Source organism: Artibeus jamaicensis, unplaced genomic scaffold (assembly GCF_021234435.1).
Source record: "Artibeus jamaicensis isolate MK-2021 breed Jamaican fruit bat unplaced genomic scaffold, CSHL_Jam_final contig_466, whole genome shotgun sequence".
Taxonomy (NCBI): Eukaryota; Metazoa; Chordata; class Mammalia; order Chiroptera; family Phyllostomidae; genus Artibeus; species Artibeus jamaicensis.
The window spans coordinates 4,182,756-4,206,986 of record NW_026521844.1 but is presented as its reverse complement, the minus strand read 5'-3'; the positions used below and the strand labels follow the sequence as shown (position 1 = coordinate 4,206,986).

Below are 24,231 nucleotides of genomic sequence, written 5' to 3'. Positions count from 1 at the left end.
AACATTCTCAGCACTTTAAAAAATTAGTTTTAAAAAAACTAATTAGTTTCTTTAAAAACAAAAAACAGAAATGGCCTTGAGACCTAAAATGACAATGAGATCAGTAGTACCGTAACAGTTACCTTGCTTCACAGTTTCCATACAATCAGGCTTAATAAACCATAGAAAAAGCAAGCTGTTTGGTTTATTCCTGAATAGATTGGCCTAAAAGTGCTTTAACACTTAATAAATATTTCTTGTGCGCCTACTCTGTGCCAGGCACTACTCTAAGAATTGAGAATATATGGTATTAGCAAACAAAAGTGCAAAGGCCCCTGCTCTTGTGGAGTTTATCCAGACTTGGAAAGGCGATTATTTATATTAAATGTAAATCCCTCTTATTGTAAACCGTAGCTACTTTTTTCTCCTTTTCACTACAGATTAAAAAGAACCTCAGCTGCCATCCCATGTTAAAATGTCTCTTTATTCTAGACAATATGCTCTTCTGGTAACTATATTATGTATGGCAATACTTTAGTAATTTTCAGATACACTTATTATTTTACTATTTGGGGGGAGGAGCCCCTGAAAAACAAACATGCAATCGATGTTGATTTTAAATATACTTTAACTCTGAGTTAATGTTAAATTAAAAATGCCCATAAAAATAATAATTCAGTCACAGGATTTATAACAATAAATGCTATGAATGCTATTAAATATCTAAGGAAGGGAAAGAGAAACAAGGGACATGGAAATATTATATAATTATATGAGCAAAATCAAGTAAATGTTAAAGGATTTAGATAGCTTGTTATATAATCAAACACCTTAAATCTGTAATCCAGACTTTGGGACCCATCATCCCTTGAGCCTCCTTTGGGGAGACAAGAGAGGCCTTGCGGGCTCAGCAAACCGGGAACACACAGACCTAATGCCCAGGTAAGGCAGAGGGAGAGCAGGAGATGCCCAGCCTGTCGCTGACAGGCCAGTCCCGGTGCCCTCCCACAGCAGGACAGGAGAAACAAGGACCCCAGTGTCAAAGACCAGAAAGGGGAGAAAACAGAAAAAGCATGTCCCAAATGTACGCATTTCCAAAACCACACCACCTCCCACATTCATGTGGCTCATCACAAAGTCAATTTTATCAAAAATTTCCTTACAACTAAAACTTGCCCCTATGGCTGATGTAAAAAGTTTTTATTTTTCTATTAAACTTCCTGTTTTCTAAACTATGATTTTTATAATTACTCAGTAGGTCTTTATATAAAATTTCCAATGTTGATAATACAACTAAGTTTGATATCTCTCCAACAAAACAGTTCTAATCTAACACATCCCAATTTGTGGGTACCCTCTCCTAAATTTCCTCCATTTGAACATTTAAACTGTTTTGTCCACAATTATAATGCATCAATTTACGGTCTCATATTTTAAATCGTACTTTGCATACCAGCTTAAAAATAAATACGTTCAAATAAAAACAGGAGAGGGAAAAAGTACCTTTAATTTGGATCCATGAGGTATTAGTATAGATTTATTCTGTTTTGGTGGTATATACAACTCCCATTTTCCATAATCCAGTTTCTTGTATGGGTATGAAAATGGATTCCAATCATCTAAAAAATTAAAGAATAACAGTTAATAATATGGTCAAACTAATATTTAATGAACTTCAAGAAAAGCATAATATGCTTCTTACTTGTACTGAATCAAATTGATTAAAATTATTAAGTCTTACAAGGTGTTAATCAAAATACTCTACAGCCACTCAGAAAAAGTAGGTCAATCTTATTTTATTTTTAAGACATGCATTTGAAAAATTGCCTTCTGCATCTTAATATTAAGAATTACATTTTCAATTGTACTTTCAACTTTAATACTTCTATTAATAAACAGAAGGTAAAAGAAAATGGGGGACATATTTTTGACAAACACCATGGAGATAACATGAAAAATAGAAATGCATTCTAAGCAGTGAGCTAAGATGCATGTCATGGTAGAAAAAAAAAAGATGAAAAAGAATTAAAATTCTATTACATTTACCCAAATTCACAAGCAGGTGACAGAACTGAGTTAAAATCTAAAGAAATGCCTCAAGCAAGAAAGGTAGATGATAAACTATAGGGGCATAGGGAAGGTAGCTGGAAGATCTTGGAGGAAAGCCAGGAGTAACAACAGACTTAAGCACAAATGGAAACATATAATAGCTGTGGAAAAAAAAATCAGTGAGTAAAGGACACATTTATTAAGTGGTGCTGGTTAATAATTAGAGATATACAAATGACTCCCTACCTAATAACATGCAAAAGATTCAAAATAACATAAAATATTTAAATATGATAGGCAAAAGTATAAAATATAATACTTAAAAAATATTGGGAAATATATTTGTAATCCTGGGTTTAAGAGTGTTTTTTAAATGAGATTTAAAAAAAACCCACAGAACATTAAGGAAAGGCCTCATACACTTCACCACTATAATTATAAACTTTACTTCATAGAGATGGATGAATATATAGACAGAATCACAAGATAAGCTACCATCTGGGAAAATAAATTTGTAATGAATAAACCAAAGAAGAAAAAGAATCCAAAATATACAAAGAACATCTATAAGTCAACGAGAAAATAAAACAGTAGAAAGATGAGCAAAGCTATTCAGAGGAGCTTAAATGAATGGCCAATAAACATATGTAACGATTAGCAAGCTCAGTGGTAATTAAGGAAACACAAATTACAACAGTGCGGTGCCATTTCCCACCCATTGTATTAGTAAACTTAAAAGTTTGAAAATATCAAGTAGTCAGCAAGGATATAAAATAACATTGCAGCTGAGGGTATAAACTGGTAAAGCAACTTGACATCATGTAGCAAAGTTGAAGATACGTTAATTCTAGGGCACAACAAATTCTACTTCTAGGTAACAGCCAAGAGAAATTCTCACAAATGTATACAAGAAAGCATTCACAAGTGTATACTGAATAAATTTTAAAACAATAACAAAAAGTAGGCTATCAAAATTTAAATCAGCCACAAAATGGGTAAAAACACTGCAAATAACTGAACAGGAAGCTATATACAACAGTATAAACTGAATGGGTTAGAAACAATACATAGCCCTGGCTGGTCTGGCTGTGGACTGATCACCAGCCTGTGAACCAAATGGTCACCGGTTGGATTCCCAGTCAGGGCACATGCCTGGGTTGCTGTGCAGGTCCTCAGTAGGAGGAGCATGAGAAGTAATCACATATTGATGTTCCCCTCTCTCTTCCTCCCTCCCTTCGAATGTATCTAAAAATAAATAAAATCTTAAAAAATAACGATATATCAATATACACAAATAACCAAAACATAAAAGTTAATTTTAAAGGATTATGAAAGAAAACCATACATATGTAAAGCTCAAGAAATATGCACTTTAGCATATATAACACTACAGATGCGTACATATTTATAAAAATATTAAAAGAGAAATGAAAATGTTAAACATCAAATTCTATAGTGAGCTCTACAGAATAAATGGAACACAGTATGTTTCAATAATATCTGTAACATTTTATTTCTTAAGGTAGATGATGTATAGACATACCTATTCTGTTTTTCCCAGTTCATATATTTTTCGTTTGGGGGAAATTATGATTTTTCAATTTAATTTTATTGTATCTCTCTTCTAGTACCATTTAAGTTCCCTTGTACTCCCTCCTCTTCCCCCAGCAATCACCACACTGCTGTCCATGCCGATAAGTCCTTTTTCCTTTTGTTCAATTTCCCCACCTGTTAAACTCCCCACCTCCCCAGCTGTCATCCTGCTCTCCATCTGTGAGTCTGTCCCATCTTCCTTGTGAGTTCCATTTGTCCATTAGATTTCATGTATGAGTGAAATCACAGGGCATTTGTTTTCCTCTGACTGGCTTATTTCTCTTAGTATAACGTCCTCCAGGTCCATCCATACTGCCCCAAAGAGTATTTTTAATTTTTTATGGCAGAGTAGTATTCCATTGTGTAATGTCTTATAACTGTTTTACCTACTCGTCTACTGATGGACACTTGGGCTGCTTCCACATCTTGGTGATTGTAAATAATGCAGCAATGAACATAGGGGTGCCTATGTTCTTACCAGTTAGTGTTTTTGGTTCCTTTGTACATATTCCCATAAGTGGGATTGCTGGATCAAAAGGCAGATCAATCTCTGTTTTTTTGAAAAACTCTATACCAGTTTCCACAGTAGCTGCAACAATCTGCATTCCCACCTAGAGTGCAAAAAGGTTCCCCCTTCTTGCCAGCACTTGGTGGTTTTTTATTTTTTGATGACAGCCATTCTGACAGGTGTGAGATATCTTACTGTGGTTTTAATGTTCACTTCTCTTATTATTAGGAACTTGAGCATCTTTCCATATGTCTATTGGACATCTGTATGTCCTCTTTGGAGAAGTGTCTATTCAGGTCCAAAGACCACTTTTTAACTGGGTTGTTTTTCTGGTGTTGAGTTTTATAAGTTCTTCATAAATTTTGGATATCAACCCCTTATTGGATGCATCAGCAAATATGTTCTCCCATCCTGTGGGTCATCTTTGTACTTTGTTGATAAGTTCCTTAACTGTGAAAAAACTTTTAGTTTCATGTAGTCCCATCTGTTTACTTTTTTCTTTTGTTTCCCTCTTCTGGGGAGATAAATCCAATAAAATATTGCTATGAGCAATGTATGAGATTTTGCTGCCTATGTTTTCTTCTATTATTTTTATGGTTTGGGGTCTAACAAGTCTTTGATCTATTTTGAATTTATTATTCTGTGTAGTGTCAGAAGGTGATCTAGTTTCATTTTTCTGCATGTATCTATCCAATTTTTCCAACCCAATTTTTTGAATAAACTATCTTTAGCCCATTGTGCTTTTCTTCCTTTGTTGAATAGTAATTGACTATAAAGAGGTAGGTTTATTTCTGGGTCTTCTATTCTGTTCCATTGATCTATGTGTCTGTTTTTATTCCAATATTTTATACTGTTTTGATTACTATGGCCTTATAATATAGCTTGATACTAGGCAGCAAGATTCCTCCAACTTTGTTCTTATTTCTCAGGATCACTGCTGCTATGCAGGACTTTTCATGGTCCCATATAAATTTTTGAAATATTTGTTCTAGTTCTGTAAAATTGATAAGAATTATGTTGAACCTATAGACCGCTTTGGGTAGTAGGGATGTTTTAATGATGATAATATATCCTATCCATGAAGGTATGTGCTTCCAATTATTTGTATCTTCTTCAATTTCTCTCTTCAGTGTCTTATGATTTCTGAGACAGGTCTTTTACATCCTTGGTAGGTTTATTCCTAGGTATTTTATTCCTTTTGTAGCAATTATGAATGGGATTACTTCTTAATATTCCTTTCTGTTAGTTCATAACTGGCATACAAAAATGCAACTGATTTCTAGATATTAATTTTGTATCCTGCTACTTTGCTCAATTCATTTATCAGTTCTAGTAGTTTCTTGATGGAATCTTTTGGGTTCTCTATGTATAGTGTCATGCCATTGTCAAATAATAACAGTTTTCTTCTTTCTTTCCAATCTGGATGCCTTTTATTTCTTCTTCTTGTCTGATTGCTGTGGCTACAACTTCCAGTACTGTGTTGAGTAAGAGAGGTGAGAGAGGATATTCCTATCTTGTTCCTGACCTTAAGGGGGGCATTTGTATTTTTTACCTATTGAGTAGGTTGCCAGCAGTGAGTTTGTCATATATGGCCTTTATTATGTTTAGGTATGTTCCCTCTAATCGCCCTTTACTAAGAGTTTTTATCATAAATGAATGCTGGATTTTTTCAAGTGCTTTTTCTGCATCTATTGTTAATATCATGTGGTTTTTATCCTTCATTTTGTTTGTGTAGTATCACATTTTTGATTTGCAAATGTTGTACCAAGCTTGTATTCCTGGAATAAATCCCACTTGATTATGCTGTATGATCTTTGTATTTCATTGCTGTGTTCGGTTTGCTAATATTTTATAGAGGATTTTAGTGTCTATTTTAATTGTGTATATTAGCCTATAATTTTCTTTCTTTGCAGTGTCTTTAACTGGTTTTGGAATTAGGATAATGTTGGCCTCATAAAATGAGTTTGAGAGCCTTACTTCCTCTTCAGTTTGAGGAGAGTTGTTAGTCTTCTTGGGATGTTTGGTAAAATTCACCCTTTCCCTTATTTGTTTTTGCCTAATACACCTCATAGTTTTAAAATAAATTAATCATCCCTGTGATATTATACACTGTAGTGGTATAACTTTAAATTTTTAATAGAATAGATTAAAAAATATCAGAAATCTTGTTTAGTGGCATGATTTCCTTCTCTAAACACCAACTCTTTCACATCATGGACTCTAATGAATGACCTTCACTCTCCACCAGTGTGAACACTATGGCTGGAGATGTGGGTGAGAAACAACTTTTAAATAAAGGTCCTTCTAAATATTTATCCAGCCCTGACCACTGTGGCCCAGTTGGCTGGGTGACATCCCATAAAGCAAAAGGTCACATGTTCGATTCCCAGTCAGGGCACATGCCTGAGTTGTAGACTCAGTCTCAGCACCAGGTATAAATGGGAAGAAATCTATCAGTGTTTCTCTCCCTCTCTTTCTCTGGCCTCCCCTCTCTCTAAAAGTAAAAAAATGAGATCTTTAAACATTTCTCCGCATCCCATCACAAAGACAACCTGAAAATGTCTAAAGGTAATCTATCTTCAGGAACAGCTCACCAGGCTATGTATTACTATACTATCCTGCCCCTAAGACCTCAAATATATCTTAACTATTCATTGTGTAACATTCCACTGCCAAAGCAAAAAATTTAGGACACAATTAGAGAGAACAAAATCTTTTACTATGAATCTTTTACTATGAATATCTGAGTCCTGACACACCTTACAAAGGTACTGAATTTCTTTTTAAGCTGATCACTTAAGACAACAAGACAAATAGCAGATCGTTTCCTGGTTAGTTAGATATGAAAATAAATGGTACAGTTCATTTGTTCATTCATTCACTCATTAAATATGTACTGAGTGCTTAACGCAGGCCCTGCACAAAGCTAAACTCAAACTTAGTGTTCAGAAAAATAGTCATAGCTCTAAAAAGTCAAATTAAGGAACATTACATCAAATTAATAGTAAAATTTATAATACAGGATACACTAAAAATTCAATAGTAAATAAGATCTTACTTTGAAAGTAAAAATTCAGTGATATGTGAAGTTTATATATGTAGATTTATTTAAAAGCTGTTTTCAGCAATGTAAAAATAAATGCATTCTGAATATTTTTTTGAATTATCAGTTGAAGTAGTTTTTCAGTTTGCAGTCATTTTAAAATCTATCTAAAGAAGTATTAGTATTTGTATAAAGAAAAATACTTTTACTGAATTTATTTTATTTTTATAAATCTTAGAAATCTAAATCTCCTAATGCATATGTTGATTATTTATAATTCTGCATTGTGAAAAAATTTTTCTGTCATCTTTAAGAGTTCATTTGATTATCATCCTTCCTCCTCATGGAAACTCAGCTGTTGACTTTCACCATGACTACATTTCTCTTGCCAAATGCCAACCTTAAAAGCAAAATTTAGACTATTTTCACATACAAGAGTATGTCCCAAAAGAAAATCCATTTTACCAGCCATCTAGAGTAATATAACATATGCTAAAGATTTCATATGGGAGAAAGAGAGGAAGGTGTTCAAGGCATACATGCATGAAGCACACTCAGATTTGTGTACTGACAATCCTCTCTCCGTGTAAATCTCCCTCAGTCGTATCACCACCAAGGCCTCTCATCTCCTTACTCTCCAGCCCTTTTCATCCCTGAATTGTCTTCACTCTCCTTCATTATTGTTACTTCTTTCCATTTGAAATGTGTACCTCAGCCCACTTCTCCCATGCTGCAACATGTTTTTTCCAATAAAAAGTTTCCCCCTAAAATGTTTTTTCCAAATCTGTAATAAAAAGATGAGTTTTTCTCCATAGGAGAAAAGGCCCAGAAATAAAATTACCAGGGAAAAAAAGCATAGGATTTAGTCCTGTCTTATAAAATTAACATTAAACAATTAAGAAAGAAGGATCTATATCATTAAAGTGAATATAGGTATGATTTTAGGAGTCAATTGTGAAAGTAAAAAAGCACATAATTAAAAATAAACAAAAATTAAACATTAAATGATTGGTATAAAAATAGTAAAGTTGAAGTTTTGTTTTTAAATAAGATTTGATTTAGGAAAACACAGAAGGCAAATAATAACAAGTTGAAAGAAAATGTTAAGGAAATTTATGTCCTACAAAATAAGTCATAAGGCTTTATTTCTAAATATAATGGAAAATAAAGTAATAATGTAAATGATTCTAAACTATATCAGAATATATCTAAACAACATAATTTTAGAACCAGGTTACTCAATTTTTTTTCATTTTAATCTTGTATAATTTATTTCCCAACTATACAAGATAGAAATAATTTAAATTAAATAATTAATGCAAATTATTTGTATGCCTATGCATGCCTCAAGAGATGACCAAAAATCTCATCAGTACATGTGACAATTATTTGTTTCTTGATCAAACACAGGACTACACACTGAGAGTCCTGTAATTCAGTGGTTTTCAAACTTTAGCTCACACCAGAATCACCTGAGCTAATTAAAACAGGCTGATTGCTATAGTTTACCCTAAGAGTTTTTGATGCAGTAGATCTGTGGTGCAGCATAATAACTTGCATCTAACAAGCTCCAAACTATGTTAATGCTACTGGCTGAGGGACCACAGTAGAGAAATAACTGTCGGGTTCAATCATTGTACTCAGATGTTCTCAGCTCATAGCTTTGTGTGTAACTTTCCAGGTTAAATTGGACTCACAGACTAGTAAATAATATTCTAAATCAATAAGTCAAGAAATTCTGAAGTAGAAAATATCATGAATAATTCTTCAAGGTAAATAATATTCACATAAAATTTTAAATTTAGGATTTGTGAATGAACAGCGTTGTAAAGCCCAGAAGATTATCACTGTTATAAAGATTATAGAAGAGATCTGAGACATTAAATATATTAATGCGAGGAAAGGTATTAACAAAATGTATTAATGTATTAACAAAAATTAATAATTTGAACATGAAAATACACAGGGGTGAGAAAAAGCAGGTTTACAGTTGCATTTTGACATTCTTTTGAGTTAATAAAGATACTATAATAATCATAACCTGCATGTCTTTCCATATGAACAACTGTAAATCTACATTTGCTCAGCCCATATTAAGACCATTACTCAATATACTGTTATTAATGTAGATAATACTTTCTAAAATATTCTCACCAAGAGATTATTCGGTTAAAATTCATGGGCCACTGATCAAAAAACGAATAAAAATATGAAGGCTTTTTACCTAAAAAGAAGTAATTAATTAAAGTGTTAAAGTGTTAACATATTAATTTATCTTCCTATCTATGCCTCATTTCATATAACAGACATCACTAAGTTCAAGAGTTAGGTACCCTTCAAAAATAATGTATGTTTATTATTCTAGCTTGAACTTTAAGAATATATTTCCTGCTTATAAAAATTATTTTACTGCAACATTTTCTAAGACATTGTGATGTTAAGTTAGGATAACCTAACACATTTGTATGGCAAAAAAAACATGTAGGCTTTTATTATGAACAGTTTGAACTTCATCATCATATTTGATAATGCAAAAAATTCTATTTAGACGTAGACTTAAAATCAGCAGTCAAAATTTAAGTCAAAATATGGAAAAGAAACAATATACAATGCATAGTTTAATATGAACTGCAAAAGCACATTTGGCACAGGAGGTCAAATGCTAACTAAGGTCACTGCATCAGGCCTGTAAACTCTGCATTTCAGAATGCATCAGGCCTGTAAACTCTGCATTCCCTCTGAAATCCAGCAACCCCTCTTTTTCTAATGTAATAATCCTCACATAAAATTCTTAAATGTCAAATTCCTTCAAATATCCCCAAACTCTAACTCACTGATGCATTGAGCAGGGCCTACACTAAGTACCCAGTAAAGTTATTGTCTTCATCAGCACTTAGCAATGTCATTCCTGTAGAGTTTTTAAGTTTAATATAAATTTTCCATATACATGATTAAAATGGCCCCAACTTATTATGCAGAGCCTTCACCTTTGATTCATAGACCAATGTGCTGGAGGACATGGTTTGCTCTTGGGCCAATCCCTGCCTCTGACAGGCCTCACCCAGCAGTGAGGTAAGATCCTTGGTGACTGCAGTAGGCGGGGCTAATAAGACCAGTCACTAGCCCATATTGCAGATTCCACTTACTTTCTTTCCATCTGAGGAGATGCCCTTCATGTCATAATATTGTTAAATACCTGGAATATCACCTCCTAAAAGCAAGTAAACACCCTTCCTTCCTTATCACACAATATCATTTAATTATTTCAAGCTTCATATCATTTAGAGTTTATATAGATTTAGAATGCAAAGTTGTCTTGTCAAAATGGAAGTTTGAGGACTTCTCTCATTTCAAGAAACCATTTATTCTATTACCAAGAAGTCATGAGGTCCAGGATCAGAAAACTTCCTGTAGCATCTCCCTTACCCAGAATTATGTGAGGACCACACAGCATTTTGTGGTATAAGACAGTAATCCTTCTGAACACAGGATCTACCCCAGTGTTTCTTCACCTCCCAATAAATCTTCTCCTCAGTGGAGTACTTGTACTTGAGAATCACCCTTCCTTAACTTCTAATGGCAGCTGGTACACTGGTAATGATCATAAGACCACCAGATTTATTTCTTAGGGAAAACTGCTTCCAACATACATTAGTTTAGGTTGGCTGTGCTTTTCAAGAACAATGTATAGCACATCAGAGTGCCACTAAGTCCACAACCAATGGGACACTAATGTCTCATTACGTTAAGCAACAACAGTGCTCAGTCTTATGGCATGCAGCTTTCTGGAAATTAAGGAACAAATCAAATAATTTAAGGCTTCACTTACTAAAATGTTCTTTTTTAAAAAAATATACTTTATTTACTTATTTTTAGAGAGAGGGAGAGGGAGAGAAACATCAATGTGCAGTTGCCTCCCATGTGTCCTCCACTGGGAACCTGGCCCGCAACCCAGGCATGTGCCCTGACTGGGAATCAAACTGGCGACCCTTTGCTTCACAGGCCTGCGCTCAATCCACTGAGCTACACCAGCCAGGGCTTTAAAATGTTCTTAAAGCTATGCATAGAAGAAAAGGGCTCCGTGGTCAAAAAAAGTCTGGCAAATATAACAATAATTAACCATATTTATTATAGGATTAGTATTTATATTATAATACTTTTATGAAAGAGAAAAATAATGAATTAATATATGCAGTTTCTTATGTTTCAAAAAGCATAAAAATATAGCCAAGAATAAAAAAAATTAGTATGTACATAGGGAAAAAGAATACAGATTTGTAATTCTCTAGGATTGTAACTGTTTTATTTCACCAAAAACCAGGTAAACTTCATAAAATTACAAAATGTATTAAGTCAAAAGGGCAAAAATGATAAAAAATTCATTTAAGACAAAAACAAATTGAAATGAACCTATGTGATGATATTTGCAGGCGAACCTTTGGGTGTAATTAGGTAATGAGGGTAGAACCTTCATGAGTGGCACTACTGCTCTGATACAAGAGACCCCAAAGAAATCCCTGTCCCCTTCCACCAGGTGAGGATACAGAGAAAAGAATGCCATCTATGAACCAGGAAGAGGGTTCTCATCGGACACAGGATCTGCTGGCACCTAGATTTTAGACTTCTCAGCCTCTAGAGCTGTGAGAAATATACTTCTGTTCTTTGTAAGCTCCCTAATGCACAGTATTCTGTTGTATGAGCCCAAAGAGACAAAACCAAGCTTTTCTTTATTTGACCATATACTAAGATAGTTCCACAATAAAAATTGAAAAACTGTTATGAGCTTCTGTGCACAAACACTTGTGTAAATCTCTGTCCCTATTATCATTTTAACTGATCTTATCAGGTAAAGGGTGTAAGATTTTAATTAACTTATGGTTCTAAATAACGGTTAACAAACTACTCTCTGTATAGTCAGTTTGAGTTCATACCCCACCAGCAGCACGTAAGAATGTTCAACTACCCATATCCTCATTAACACTGGGGATTATTATTTTAATAACAAGGCATACCTGCCTTGCTCAACCAGAGTTCACTAACAGAATTATGAACAACAATAAATAAATGTGAAAAAAAGGAGAGAATTAAGTCCTAATGCCTCAGGGATCCATGGCGTACAATAAATTAATTTCTGTTCAATGAATCTAGCATAGTGCTCATATGTACAATACGTGGGAGAATTAACAAAATATGCATTCAAATCATTTTCTGTGTTCTGTAGATCAGATGCAAAATGGCATGAGAAAAGTTGCCTATATTTTCCTAGAAGTAATAGATACCTTTTCATACACAGTGTTTTCATTTCTTTTCAAAACAGGTTGTAATTTTAACTTTTCATTATTCTCTTTAATCCTATTTGTTATTTGGGAAAGATGTGGTGGTAGGTATTATATTTTCTTTTAAACTTTTTTCATTTATTTCTAGTTTTATTGAAATGGATTTAATAACATGGTATACTTTAAGGCCTAATATAGTGGCAATTGGTCCACTATACTATTAATTTATTTATACTATATTATTAGTATATTATTTATTTAGCAATGTACTTATTTTTAACAATATAAACCTTTCAATTACTCCAAAATAGATTTCATGGAAAAATGCAGCACAGAACTGATATAGAACATGCAAAAGCAGAGCTACTCTGCTGGAGTTGCCCCTCCCTAGCTGGACCCCCTCCTCACCTCTTACCTTCCATGTCAGAACCCATCACTCCAAATTCAGTTCTGTGAAGTGCTGCAATACCTGACCTATCTTTGCTGATGGTCCACAGATCCTTGAAAATATGTAATTTCATTTGTTTCTCATTCTCCATTTATTTTAAGTTTACTTGATCCATTACAAGAGTATACTAAATTCTGTCAAAAGAACTGGATCTAAAAATTTATCCAATTTATAACAACTCTTATAATCTATACTTAGCCCAAAAATAAGCATTATTTAAGACCTAGGAGTAACAGTATTTATCTTTTCTGTGACTTATATTATTGATCTCTATGCAATTTTACCTGAGTTTCTTGTTGGTCAGGATTTGACCATTTATTTTATAATTTTTCAGTTATTATAAAGCAGAGGAAAATTAATGGGTATAGATGAAAAGAGGCATATCATTTGCTTAAAAGAACATAGAATCCAACATAACAGGATGGGGTGAAGAAAAGGAGACAGATACTGATGCTCTATGGTCAATAATCGAGGAACCAATGTATCCCGTGGGCCAAGAAATGGCCCTCAATTATGTGCTGACTGCATGTACACTGAACTATATCCCTAGAGGTCGGCAAACATGCAGAGCTAAGTAGAGGGCTCTCTCAGAGCACAAAATCCAGTTCACTGTTATATGCTGCATCACTATTGATTGCAATTTAATTCATTTATGACTTCCCTGGAAGTCATAAATTTTACCTGATTTTAGGAACTCTTCTCTATATCCTAAAACACAATCTTTAACCTTAAAATGTTCCACCTGAACCAGTCCCTGGTGTGGGGGCATGGGAGATACCTGCAGTAATCAGGAAAACAATTATATAGTCTCCCTCCTAACCTTATAGCCCCTTATGGAAGTAAAATAGTATTTTCTAACATGGCTAGCAATGCAACAGAAACAAACCCTGGATGACTGATTTTCAACAAGGGTGACCAAGATCACTCAAATGGGGAAATGATATCTTTTTAATGATTAGTACTAAGACAACTGGATCTCCACACACAAAAGAATAAACATGGACACTTACCTCAGAACATATACACCTATTTGATCATCGTAGCTTAGCCTTGCCTAACTTAAACATGCTCAGAACAGATAATATGAGCCTATAGTTGGGCAAAATCATCTAAGACACAGTCATTTTATAATAATGTACTGAATATCTTATGTAATTTATTGAATACAAAACACAATACTCAAAAATGCCGGCAACACCGTACACTTACAGCAGCGCCTGTTAACCCTCATATTGCTGGCTGACTGGCAGCTGTGGCTCACTGCTGCCAATGACCAGGATCACAGGAGAATATCTTACCACCCACTGCTGCTTGGGAGAAGATTGAAATTCAGTGTCTACTGAATGTATATTGCTTTCACACCATCACAAAGTTGAAAAACCCTAAGTCAAACCATCGTTAAGTCAGATATGGAATAAAGATTTAACTGTAAGAACGAAAACTATAAAAGTCTTAGGAAAAAAAGGGTAAATCATTGTGACCTCAGTTCTTAAATATGGCACCACAAGTACAAGTAACGAAAGAAAGAAATACATTGAACTCCTTCAAAATTTTTAACAAATTATGTGTCAAAGGACACTACCAAGACAGTCAAAAGAAAACCCACAGAATAAGAGGAAATGTTTGAAATCCACACAAAAAAACCTCGTATGTGAATGTTCATAGCAGCCTTTCCATAATACTCAAGAATAAAACAATGCAAATGTCCATCAACTAATAAAGGAATAAACAAAATATTGCATATCCATACAATGGCATATTATCTGGCCAGAAAAAGGAATGAAATACTGATACATGTTACAAAATAGAACCTCAAAAACACTATGCTAAGTGAAACAAGTCAATCACAAAAGACCAGATATATGAGAACTCATTCATATGACATAGCAAGGACAGGCAAATTATTGAAACAAAAAGTAGGCAAGTGCTTAACTAGGGTTACGGGTTGAGATGGAAAGACTGTAAGATGATAGATAGCTAAAGGGCGCAAGGGTGCTGCTGGGGTGAAGAAAATGTTTGAAAACTGATTGCAATTATGGCTGTACAATTCTGTTTTTAATATACTAATATACTGAACACTATTAAATTTTTCACTTTAAATAGGTAAGTTGAATGATATGTAAATTATATCTTAAGAAAGCTATTAAAAATAACATTGTAAAGGTCAAATAGCATTTGCCTGTTCCTTCTATTGAGTGTTTGCCTAGACCAGCAACTTTCAACCTTCTTCATCTCATGGGACACATAAAGTAATTACTAAAATTCTGTAGCACACCAAAAATATGTACTTTTTGTCAAACTGACAAAAATAGGTATAATTTTGATAATTCACATCAGACAGCTATTGTTGTGTTGGCTGTTGTCATTTTTTTAGTTGACAATCTAAGGGAAAAGAGGTCAGTGCCCTCAACTAAATAGGTAGCACATGTTTTATTAAAAATTTTAGTGGCACAATGGTTGAAAGTCACTGGCCCTGACTAAAATCAGGTTCCAGCAGAGTTATTGTAAAGGAAAAGACCACACAGGGAAACATATATAAAAATTTAATGCAGAGAATATAGCTTGGTCAATAAGTAGAATAAAGGGCCCAGATGGATGGCTGAAAACTTCTCTGGAAAGAAAATGATTAAATACTTCAAGGATTTGCAAAGGAGGAACAATGTGACCATATTAGAACCTGGGAAAAAATAGAAGCAGAGAAAAAATGTCTATCATCTCCTTCTGGAACCCAGATTAACCAGATTAGCAGAAAGTTTATGAATGATGACCAGTTAAATACACCAAGCTGTTGCTTACAATGTCAGAATTTATCTTGGACTCTGCAAGAGTTCTATAAAAAAATCTCAAACTATCATTCAATCCACTCCCTTAAGAAAAAAAAAAGTGGTTTAAACAGAGGCTGTCTCAAAACTAATGATACAGAAATAGAAATTTTTATATTGACATAGGTAATAAAAGTTATTATAATAACAAAAAATGGTGACATTGGTGGCAGTGACAGCAGGTATGGATTGTCCTTAGAGCTTGACATTCAGGATGTACTTCAATATCTCAAAAGCCCTATAAAGTAGCACAAATTTTGTTTGATGAATGAGGAAACAGACTCAAAGAGGGAAAGCAGTCAAGCCAAAGTCTCACAGCTATTCAGTGACAGAGCCAACATTTGAATCCATGTTAGTCTGACTCCTGCTTCTGCCTGTGTGTGCTTTTACCTACAGAATATCAATAATGCAGACCCAATCCAGCATCTATCTACATTAGAAATGTTCATAGCACATATTGGGCTCCTATGTAAATGCATTTTGCACTATCAATTATAGCTATTATTTTGGAATCTCATGCTTTAAGAAACAAATTTTGCATGTGGATTTGTTTTCTTAATAGAAAAATTCAACGTATGTTAGCAAGCCCTGAAACTGTTAGGTCTGTGGTTGTTACATCAGTGAAAGAGCTACATATTGCGGTCCAGGGTGTCCTTCATTTGAAGTCTGTCAAATGAAGGACACCCTGGACCGCAATTTCCAGACAAGTCACCATTCTTAGCCAAGCAAGTGAGAGCACAGGTACTTCGGGCTAACTTCAGACACTTGACCTATATTGCCAACAAATGTTTTGTTACTGTTCATTCAGTGCCCAGCACTACCCTTAGTGTATGGAGCCTTGTTGAAGATAACCACAAAAGTAAAAGAGAGATGGGGGGTGAGGTGAGGGAGAGAACAGATAGTAAAAATGACTCCTGCTGAGTAGCTTCTAGTGTGTACACAGAGGGGTGAACATACATACTCCTTTCCTTGCAGCAAAAAAAAAAGTCTTCTAATTCACAGAGAAAACTAGAGACAAACATGAAAGAAATTACATATATATATATATATATATACACATTCATATTCTCTTTCAAGTCAGTCTACTTTGAATTTCTCTATCTCACAACTCAAAAGAATGTAAACCATTAAATTACTTATGTATCTATTGTATTACACAGACATAGTGTTAAAGACACACACACTCAACACTGATGTCTTATACTTTAAATATAAAATTAAAACTATAGTCAACTTTCAGAAACATAAACATAATTCCAGATGTGCATAAAAAGAGTTACATGTAATTCATTTGTATGAAATTAGGATGACATTGGTAAGCAGAGCCTTAATGGGATAAACATCTAGAATACCTGTAGCTAAACCTTTCAATTTCTGCTTACTAGATATGTGACTTTTAGTAAGTCACATATCTTCTTGAATTTAAATCCCCACGTCTGTAAAATATAGAAACAACTCCCTGTTAAGGAACACTTACTACCACCACAAAGAAAAGCTGCAGCTGGAACTCACTTTCCTTAAAGTTCATAGTGCTCTACCCTTCTGTGGTTCAGTGTTTACAGCACAGAACCAGAATGCCTCACTAAATGCAATCCTGGCTCTGGCACAGTTTGCATGTATGAGTCCCAAAGCCTAAGTCTCAATTTTGAGAACAATAATAGTATCTACCTGACCAGGCCATTGGGAAGATTTAGTGAAATAGTCCACAGCAAACTCTTATTGCACAGTAAAAAGATGTTCACTACATTTTAGATATTAAATATATAATAATATTGTGCTGTACATATCAATCATTCCGTGAAAAGCCCTTTCCTCTTTCTGTTTCAGGACAGGACACTTCTCACTTCCCTGATGCGGTTTCTCCTCCTAAGCTTTCACCACTTCTTTCTCAGCTGACATCACAAAATGTGAGTCGTTCATGGCTTTATCTTATATTTTGTGCAAATATTGTTCCAGTGGCTTATAAATAAAATACTGAAATATCTGGTAAATAGATGAATCCAAATTTCAAAAGAAAGAAATATTTTATCCTAGAGAAACTTAACAACAGGCTTCACCAGGTACATCTGTTTATTCCATAGAAAATTATGTTGTATTTTCAATTTAGGACAATAAGACCAGTGATCGAGCCTAGCAAGACAGTCCAAGAGTCCATACCTTCAAAAGGTAGCCTAGAAAGGGCACATTTTGACAAACTAGACAGTAACATTCATATTCTCCACTTAAATTTGGGAAAATGCTGGACAACGGCAAAAAGGAAATTGTTAAGGAATATCTGTTGAGAATGTGCGAGATGTCAGGTTGTGCTGAGGGCTCTCGAATGCACAGTTTCCCCTGATCTCACCTGCTGAGTACCACTGTGGACAGCAGGCCCTTCCTACATGGCTGATGATGGAGAAACAAAGTAGAGCCCCAATGGAGAGAATCCATCTGTTGTAACAACAAATTGCCATTTTCTGTATGCCTAACATGACCATGCTAAGATTTTGAGAATGAATGAATCTTGATCTCCACTGAGAAAAGATTTACACTCTATAATGTTGCAATTACCTTCTGAGTAATGATGGTATATTTATGAGAGATTCAGTACATAATTAACTTACCCTGTGGAGAGGAGGAAAAACAAATTGGAACATTTTCTATAAAAGCTTTTCATTTAAGGAGGAAATGAAAGTTATGATAAGGAGACTTTTGACAGAGTTTATTTTGACTTAATATGTACAATTAGTGTAAGATATTTTTGTGCTAATCGATATAACTAGACATAGAAAAAAGTTTTAACTCCTACATGCATACAGCTATAAAGCACATATTGTAATATCACTATTCATATGAGCAGGTCTTAGGAGAAAATAAGCCAGTAAAAAATAAAACCCCTCTTGTGATTTAGTTACTCTTTGAAAAAAGGATGAGTGACAACTTGATGGACAGGAGCCACAGGCCTGATCACAGACCAGAGTTACAGCAACTGGTATAAACCCTGTGCCCCATCTCTACTCCTCTGGCTTTTCTCAAGCAGGAGAACTGGCCCAAACACAGCTCAAACAAACCTCAGCATCTGCTCTGGACAAGGGACCTCCCCCACGGCCTGAGAGACAGGAATGCAGTTCCAAGGCTGGGGGACGTGGTGGAGATGATTAGTTAACCATACATCCTTCTATATTCAACTTACCTTTTTAAAATGCCTTGGGCTAAGAGTGCACAATTAAGGAAAATCACAGAATGAGCTAGGAGCACTTTGATTTCCTCAAATTAACCTGAAAGGGATTATATAATAGTAGAGTTTGCAAATTTGGCCAACACATGTACATAAAATATATTCCATCTAAGTTTGCTTTTCTACTTTGATAATTTAATTTCTCATATACTTTAATATTTTAGAAAATTACTATCCTCAGGACACTATTACAAATGAGAAACAAATCCATCAGGTGATAACCTAAAACACTAGAAAATATCATTTATAATGACTAAGGAGTTGTGTTGATGAGGTATTAAGGCAGTGTAGAAGGCAGATTTCCCCTGTTGTTCTCCGTTTTTAGTATGGTTTATAAGTTTGGTTACATTCTCCATGAGGAGAAAAGTAAACCATACTTCAATCCAATATACTAAGTTACAAAATCCTTTCAGAAACTTTCTTCATATGTTCACTATAATAGTTCAATTAAAATATACCTTTTTAGAGCTAAACTTAAAAAAATCCCTATTAAAGGCAAGTCCTGAATACAAGTTAAATACAAACTAACTATAAATTTAAGATTTTAAACCAATTTCTAACTTAAAGAAAGGTTAAGCAATCTATTTTTAATTAAATATATCTATAGCAACTTAATTCCAAATCCTAAGGTTCTGCAACCCAATTTCTCATGATAAGAATATGACTAAAACTCATCTGCATTGAATGACAATCTTCCATTCCTCTCGGCTCTCTGAATCCATTATCTGTCTCATGGGAATGAATGCTTTGCTATGACTGATGATGAGTAAGATATATAGGACAAATGATGCATTTTTTTTCATTTAAAAGACTAAAAAGGAAATTCACTTTAGTCTCCTTTCTGCCTAGTTTCATTAAAATCTAAATACAGCTATTCTAAGAGATTTTTTTCTAGCTCACTTCACTTTGACAAAAAAGTCTCATGTATCATTTCAATCAATTATAGATTCTCTGGAAATATACCTCAAAAATTTTATTTTAACACTTTTAGTTTAGAAAGAAACACACAAAATATCACCAAAATTAATAGGCAAGCAAAAAAATCTTCAAAAATTATTAAGAAATATTATATTGTTTTGAAATTATTACTAAATTGTATTCTAAGTGTTGTTTTCATTTTAGAAAATGCTTGGACAAATATCATCATATAATTCTTTACTTTCCAAAATATCATTGTAAAATAGTATTGTTAATCATTTATTATTTGAAAAGTACACAGAAATGGCCATAAATACTTAGAATAACATTGGAATTTCAATTTAACTTTATTACTAGATGAGCTTAATTAGGCAGACCACCTAAGCTTATATGAGCTTAGAAATCACCCCTTTTCACTTCCAGATGAGAAGGTTACTATCCTACTTTTGCATCTCAGAATTTCTGTGACTTCACCCATCCCCAAAAGATAAAGCTATAAAAGCACCCAAGGCATTATCACCATTCACATGAGTTAAGTCTTAGGCAAAAGTAAGCCAGTAAAAGATAAAACTCCTTTCCTGACTTAATAATCCTTCAAAAATAAAAGGACAGTGACAAATTGATTGACATGAGCCACAGGCCTGATCACAGACTGGAGCTGCAACAAACAGTATCAACTTGTCACCCATCTGCACTCGTCTGGGACAGTGTCTGGCATATAGAAAGTGCTCAATAAATAGTGCTACCCAAGGGAAGGAAAGTAGGGTGAAATAAAAGAGAAGCTATTGAATTTAAACTTCAGGTCTTCCACATACTCTTCTTACAGGGCCCTAACAGAGCTTTGAAATAAACCTACTTAAAAAAATTCACCATATACCCACACATGACTGAATAGTTAGTGAATTAAACCATTATTTGGGGGATATTGCAACATTAACAAAGTAAGCCCCTTATTTCAAGACTGTGTTCTATAACTCCAGGGGGAAAAAAGCAAGAAAAACTGTGCTTTTACTTGCCCAGAGTTTTTAGATGTATTGGTAATCATATATGCACTGTTTAATATTATTTTCAAACTCTGATAAATTGCTACAAATTTCAATGCTTGCTTCAAGTGAATTACGATATTTAGTACCATTTCAATTCCTGCCTTTTTCTCTTAACCACAGAGCCTGTAACTGGAGCCTCTTTTAGGACCTCAGCCCTAACTTTGCTCCAGTAACCAACCATTCCCTCCTTTTTTATATTCACACTCACAAGGGCAACAGCTCCCAGTTGCTGTCCTTACTGAACACTCACCAGCCTTCTGTAAGAGCCCCGCAGTAAATACTCCCCAGTGAAACCCCTGGGCATGCCATCTGTATCCTGCTGCCTCCTGCCTAGCACAGAGGTGGAAATTCTGTGACACTCAAGAAAAACTCAACAGAGGCAAGTCTGTGAGTTACTACCACCTGAAGGTGACACACTCTCATTCACTGGAGACGAGCACACCTATCATGGAGCAGAGACAACAAGAATAAAGTAACTTGAACAGCTCAGGTCAAAAACAAACAAACAAGTTCCTATCAAGTATAGGGAGTTGTCAGTCTACACGTGCATCATTCATTCACCTTGGTCCCTGGAGCTCTCTTGTCACCTATTATCCCATATTGGGATAAACATATAGACACATTTCCATCCATAAAGTGATGTCTAAATTACATCTGCCCAGTATATCTATTTTATCAAGTGTCAAATATATCAGATACATTGACCACAATAAAGACATAATTCACCTATATTTTACCAAGTAATTTTTAATTACATGATTATAGTTATAAAATATCTTCCAAAATCTTTCCTCATTATTTTTGAAAACAATGTAAGCACTAAACATTTAGTGATGTTTCCATACATTATAGAAATATTGGCCCTCGCTGGTGTGGTTCAGTGGATTGAGCGCCAGCCTGGGAAGCAAAGGGTCCCTGGTCCGATTCCCAGTCAGGGCACATGCCTGGGTTGTGGGCCAGGTCCCCAGTAGGGGGCATGCAAGAGGTAGCAACACATTGATGTTTCTCTCCCTCTCTCTCTGTCTTCCCCTCTAAAAATAAATAAACACAATCTTTTAAAAAAGAAATAGTGTTCATTATAGTTTTTACATCAGAGTAAACACTGTTCATTATAGAGCCCAGTAGGAAACTAGGATTACAGATACTTGTCAACATTCCAACAGCACGACCCTGTGCCACTATATTAGACTATCAAGGTACCATAACAAAATACCACAGACTGGGTGACCTAAACTGCAGACATTTATTACTCATAGTTCTGGAGGCTGGGAGATCCAGGATCAAAGTGCCAGAAAATGCAGCTCCTGACTTGCAGGCTGACCTCCTTGCTGTATCCCTGGGAGAAGAGGAGGCAGACGCACAGGCAGACGCACAGGCAGACGCACAGGCAGACGCACAGGCAGACGCACAGGCAGACGCACAGGCAGACGCACAGGCAGACGCACAGGCAGACGCACAGGCAGACGCACAGGCAGACGCACAGGCAGACGCACAGGCAGACGCACAGGCAGAGACAAAACCCAGCACTCTGGTCTTTCTTCCCCTTCATTAAAGACATTAATCACATCACAGCTTCCCTGTGACTTTAAGCCTAATTACCTCCCACAGACCTCACCTCCAAACAGTATCCCATTTGGGGGTGAGGGCTTCAACACGTGAATTTGGAGGGGGTGCGGCATGAACACTCAGTCTTTAACAGCCACCTAAAGGAGACTCCAGCATTGCATTTAAATTGAACCTTACTGTTTCCTTCTACAAAAAACCTTTACTCGTACTAAAATTTTCTAAGCTTCTCAATGTCTTCTCCATTCTGCCATTTCCTCCCAGTGAAACTCTTCACAGAGAACTTCTTCATGGCGTCATTTCTACCTTCCTAATTATTTACTCTCTCTGCCTGTTGCAGAACCTGATATTTCTTTTTATTCTACTTTCTCTTTAGCTTGGCCTATTAGTTCCTATACCCCATGTCTCCTTCTCTTTTGATTCACTCCTCATTTTGCTGGCAACCATACATAACTTCCAAAGAAAGAATGCTTTTGAGATAAACTTTCCACATCCCAACATATCTGAAAATGTCTCAACCTTGACTAGACACCTAGAAAGATAAATTGGCCAGGGAGTAAGAACCAAATGTCTACCACCCCAGAAATCTGGCATAATTAAATTAGTCATTGTTCTGTACTTTCCACTGTAAGTGATGAGCCCATCTGAATCTTTCCTAGAAGACATATAATTTTTTTTCCTTCTAGAAGATTCTGCCAAAAAAAGGAAAATACAGATCACTGGTTGAAGCTATACATTCCGTACTATGTGCTAGGAAAGGAAACTAAGATTGTGACCTTCCCCAGGAAGATGAGGTGGGAGAGATGAAAATGAAATGCACATATAATACTACAGCAGCCACGAGCACATAGACGATACTGTTCAGAAAAGAGGAAAATGCATCATTAAACTCCACTCCTAAAGACTGTGATGCAGGAGGGCCTGAGGACATGTTCATTGATTTTAAAGAGACAGGAAAGGGGAGGGAGGGATGGAGGAGGAAGAGAGTAAAAGGGAGAGAAAGAGAGAGAGAGAAAGAAAGAAACATAGATGTGAGAGAGGAATATGGATTAGTTGCCTCTGCTCACACACTGACTGAGGATGGAAACTGCAACCTAAGTTTGTCCCAACCAAGATCAAAACTGCAACCTTTTGTTGTCTGGAACAACGTTCCAACCACCTGAGCTACCTGACCAGGGCGGGAGATGTTTTCTCATTTACCCTGGAATCTTCCTTTTACTAACACCCAGGTTACTCTGCTTGGAGTATCATTTTAGGCTTAACAAAATATGATGAATATGAAATTGTTCTTAAGTAGAGAGAATATCAAAAACCCAGCTTAGAGTAAAGCATAATGAATTTTCTTTAATGTAGGAAAAGAATATAGCAGTATCTCTCACTGCTGAGTTTTTTAGAATTTTTAATAAAATAAAGTCTATAATATACATCGCTTTACTATTAAAAACATGTAAAAATTCACAAAAAATACTTAACTTTAAAAACATACTGAAAATACTTTAACAGGAGCAGAATCACCAAGGCAAACTATCCTAGTAATGCTTTTAAAATGCAATATGAAAAGTGATTCAGCAGGCCTAACAAAAGGCAAATACTATTCCAGTGATGAGAGTTCAGAGTAGAAACCACTCTATCAATTTCAGATAGATGGGCTTAATACAGGGAACTAGTCACACGGGTAACAGAAGAATTGAGAATTCAAATAGAGGACAATTAAGTAACCCAGGAATTAGCAATAATAGAAATCAAGTGATACCCCTAAGGGAGATACA

At 35.1% G+C, this 24,231-nt stretch overlaps 1 protein-coding gene across 1 annotated transcript in view; it reads right to left on the bottom strand.

Moving 5' to 3' along the window:
* GBE1 (1,4-alpha-glucan branching enzyme 1) overlaps nucleotides 1–24,231 on the bottom strand; it is a 274,759-nt gene that overhangs the window by 178,190 nt on the left and 72,338 nt on the right. Inside the window, exon 3 of the mRNA XM_053667205.1 lies at nucleotides 1,483–1,598. Within this exon, the coding sequence (XP_053523180.1) occupies nucleotides 1,483–1,598 (116 nt within the window). The remainder of the gene's footprint in view (nucleotides 1–1,482; nucleotides 1,599–24,231) is intronic.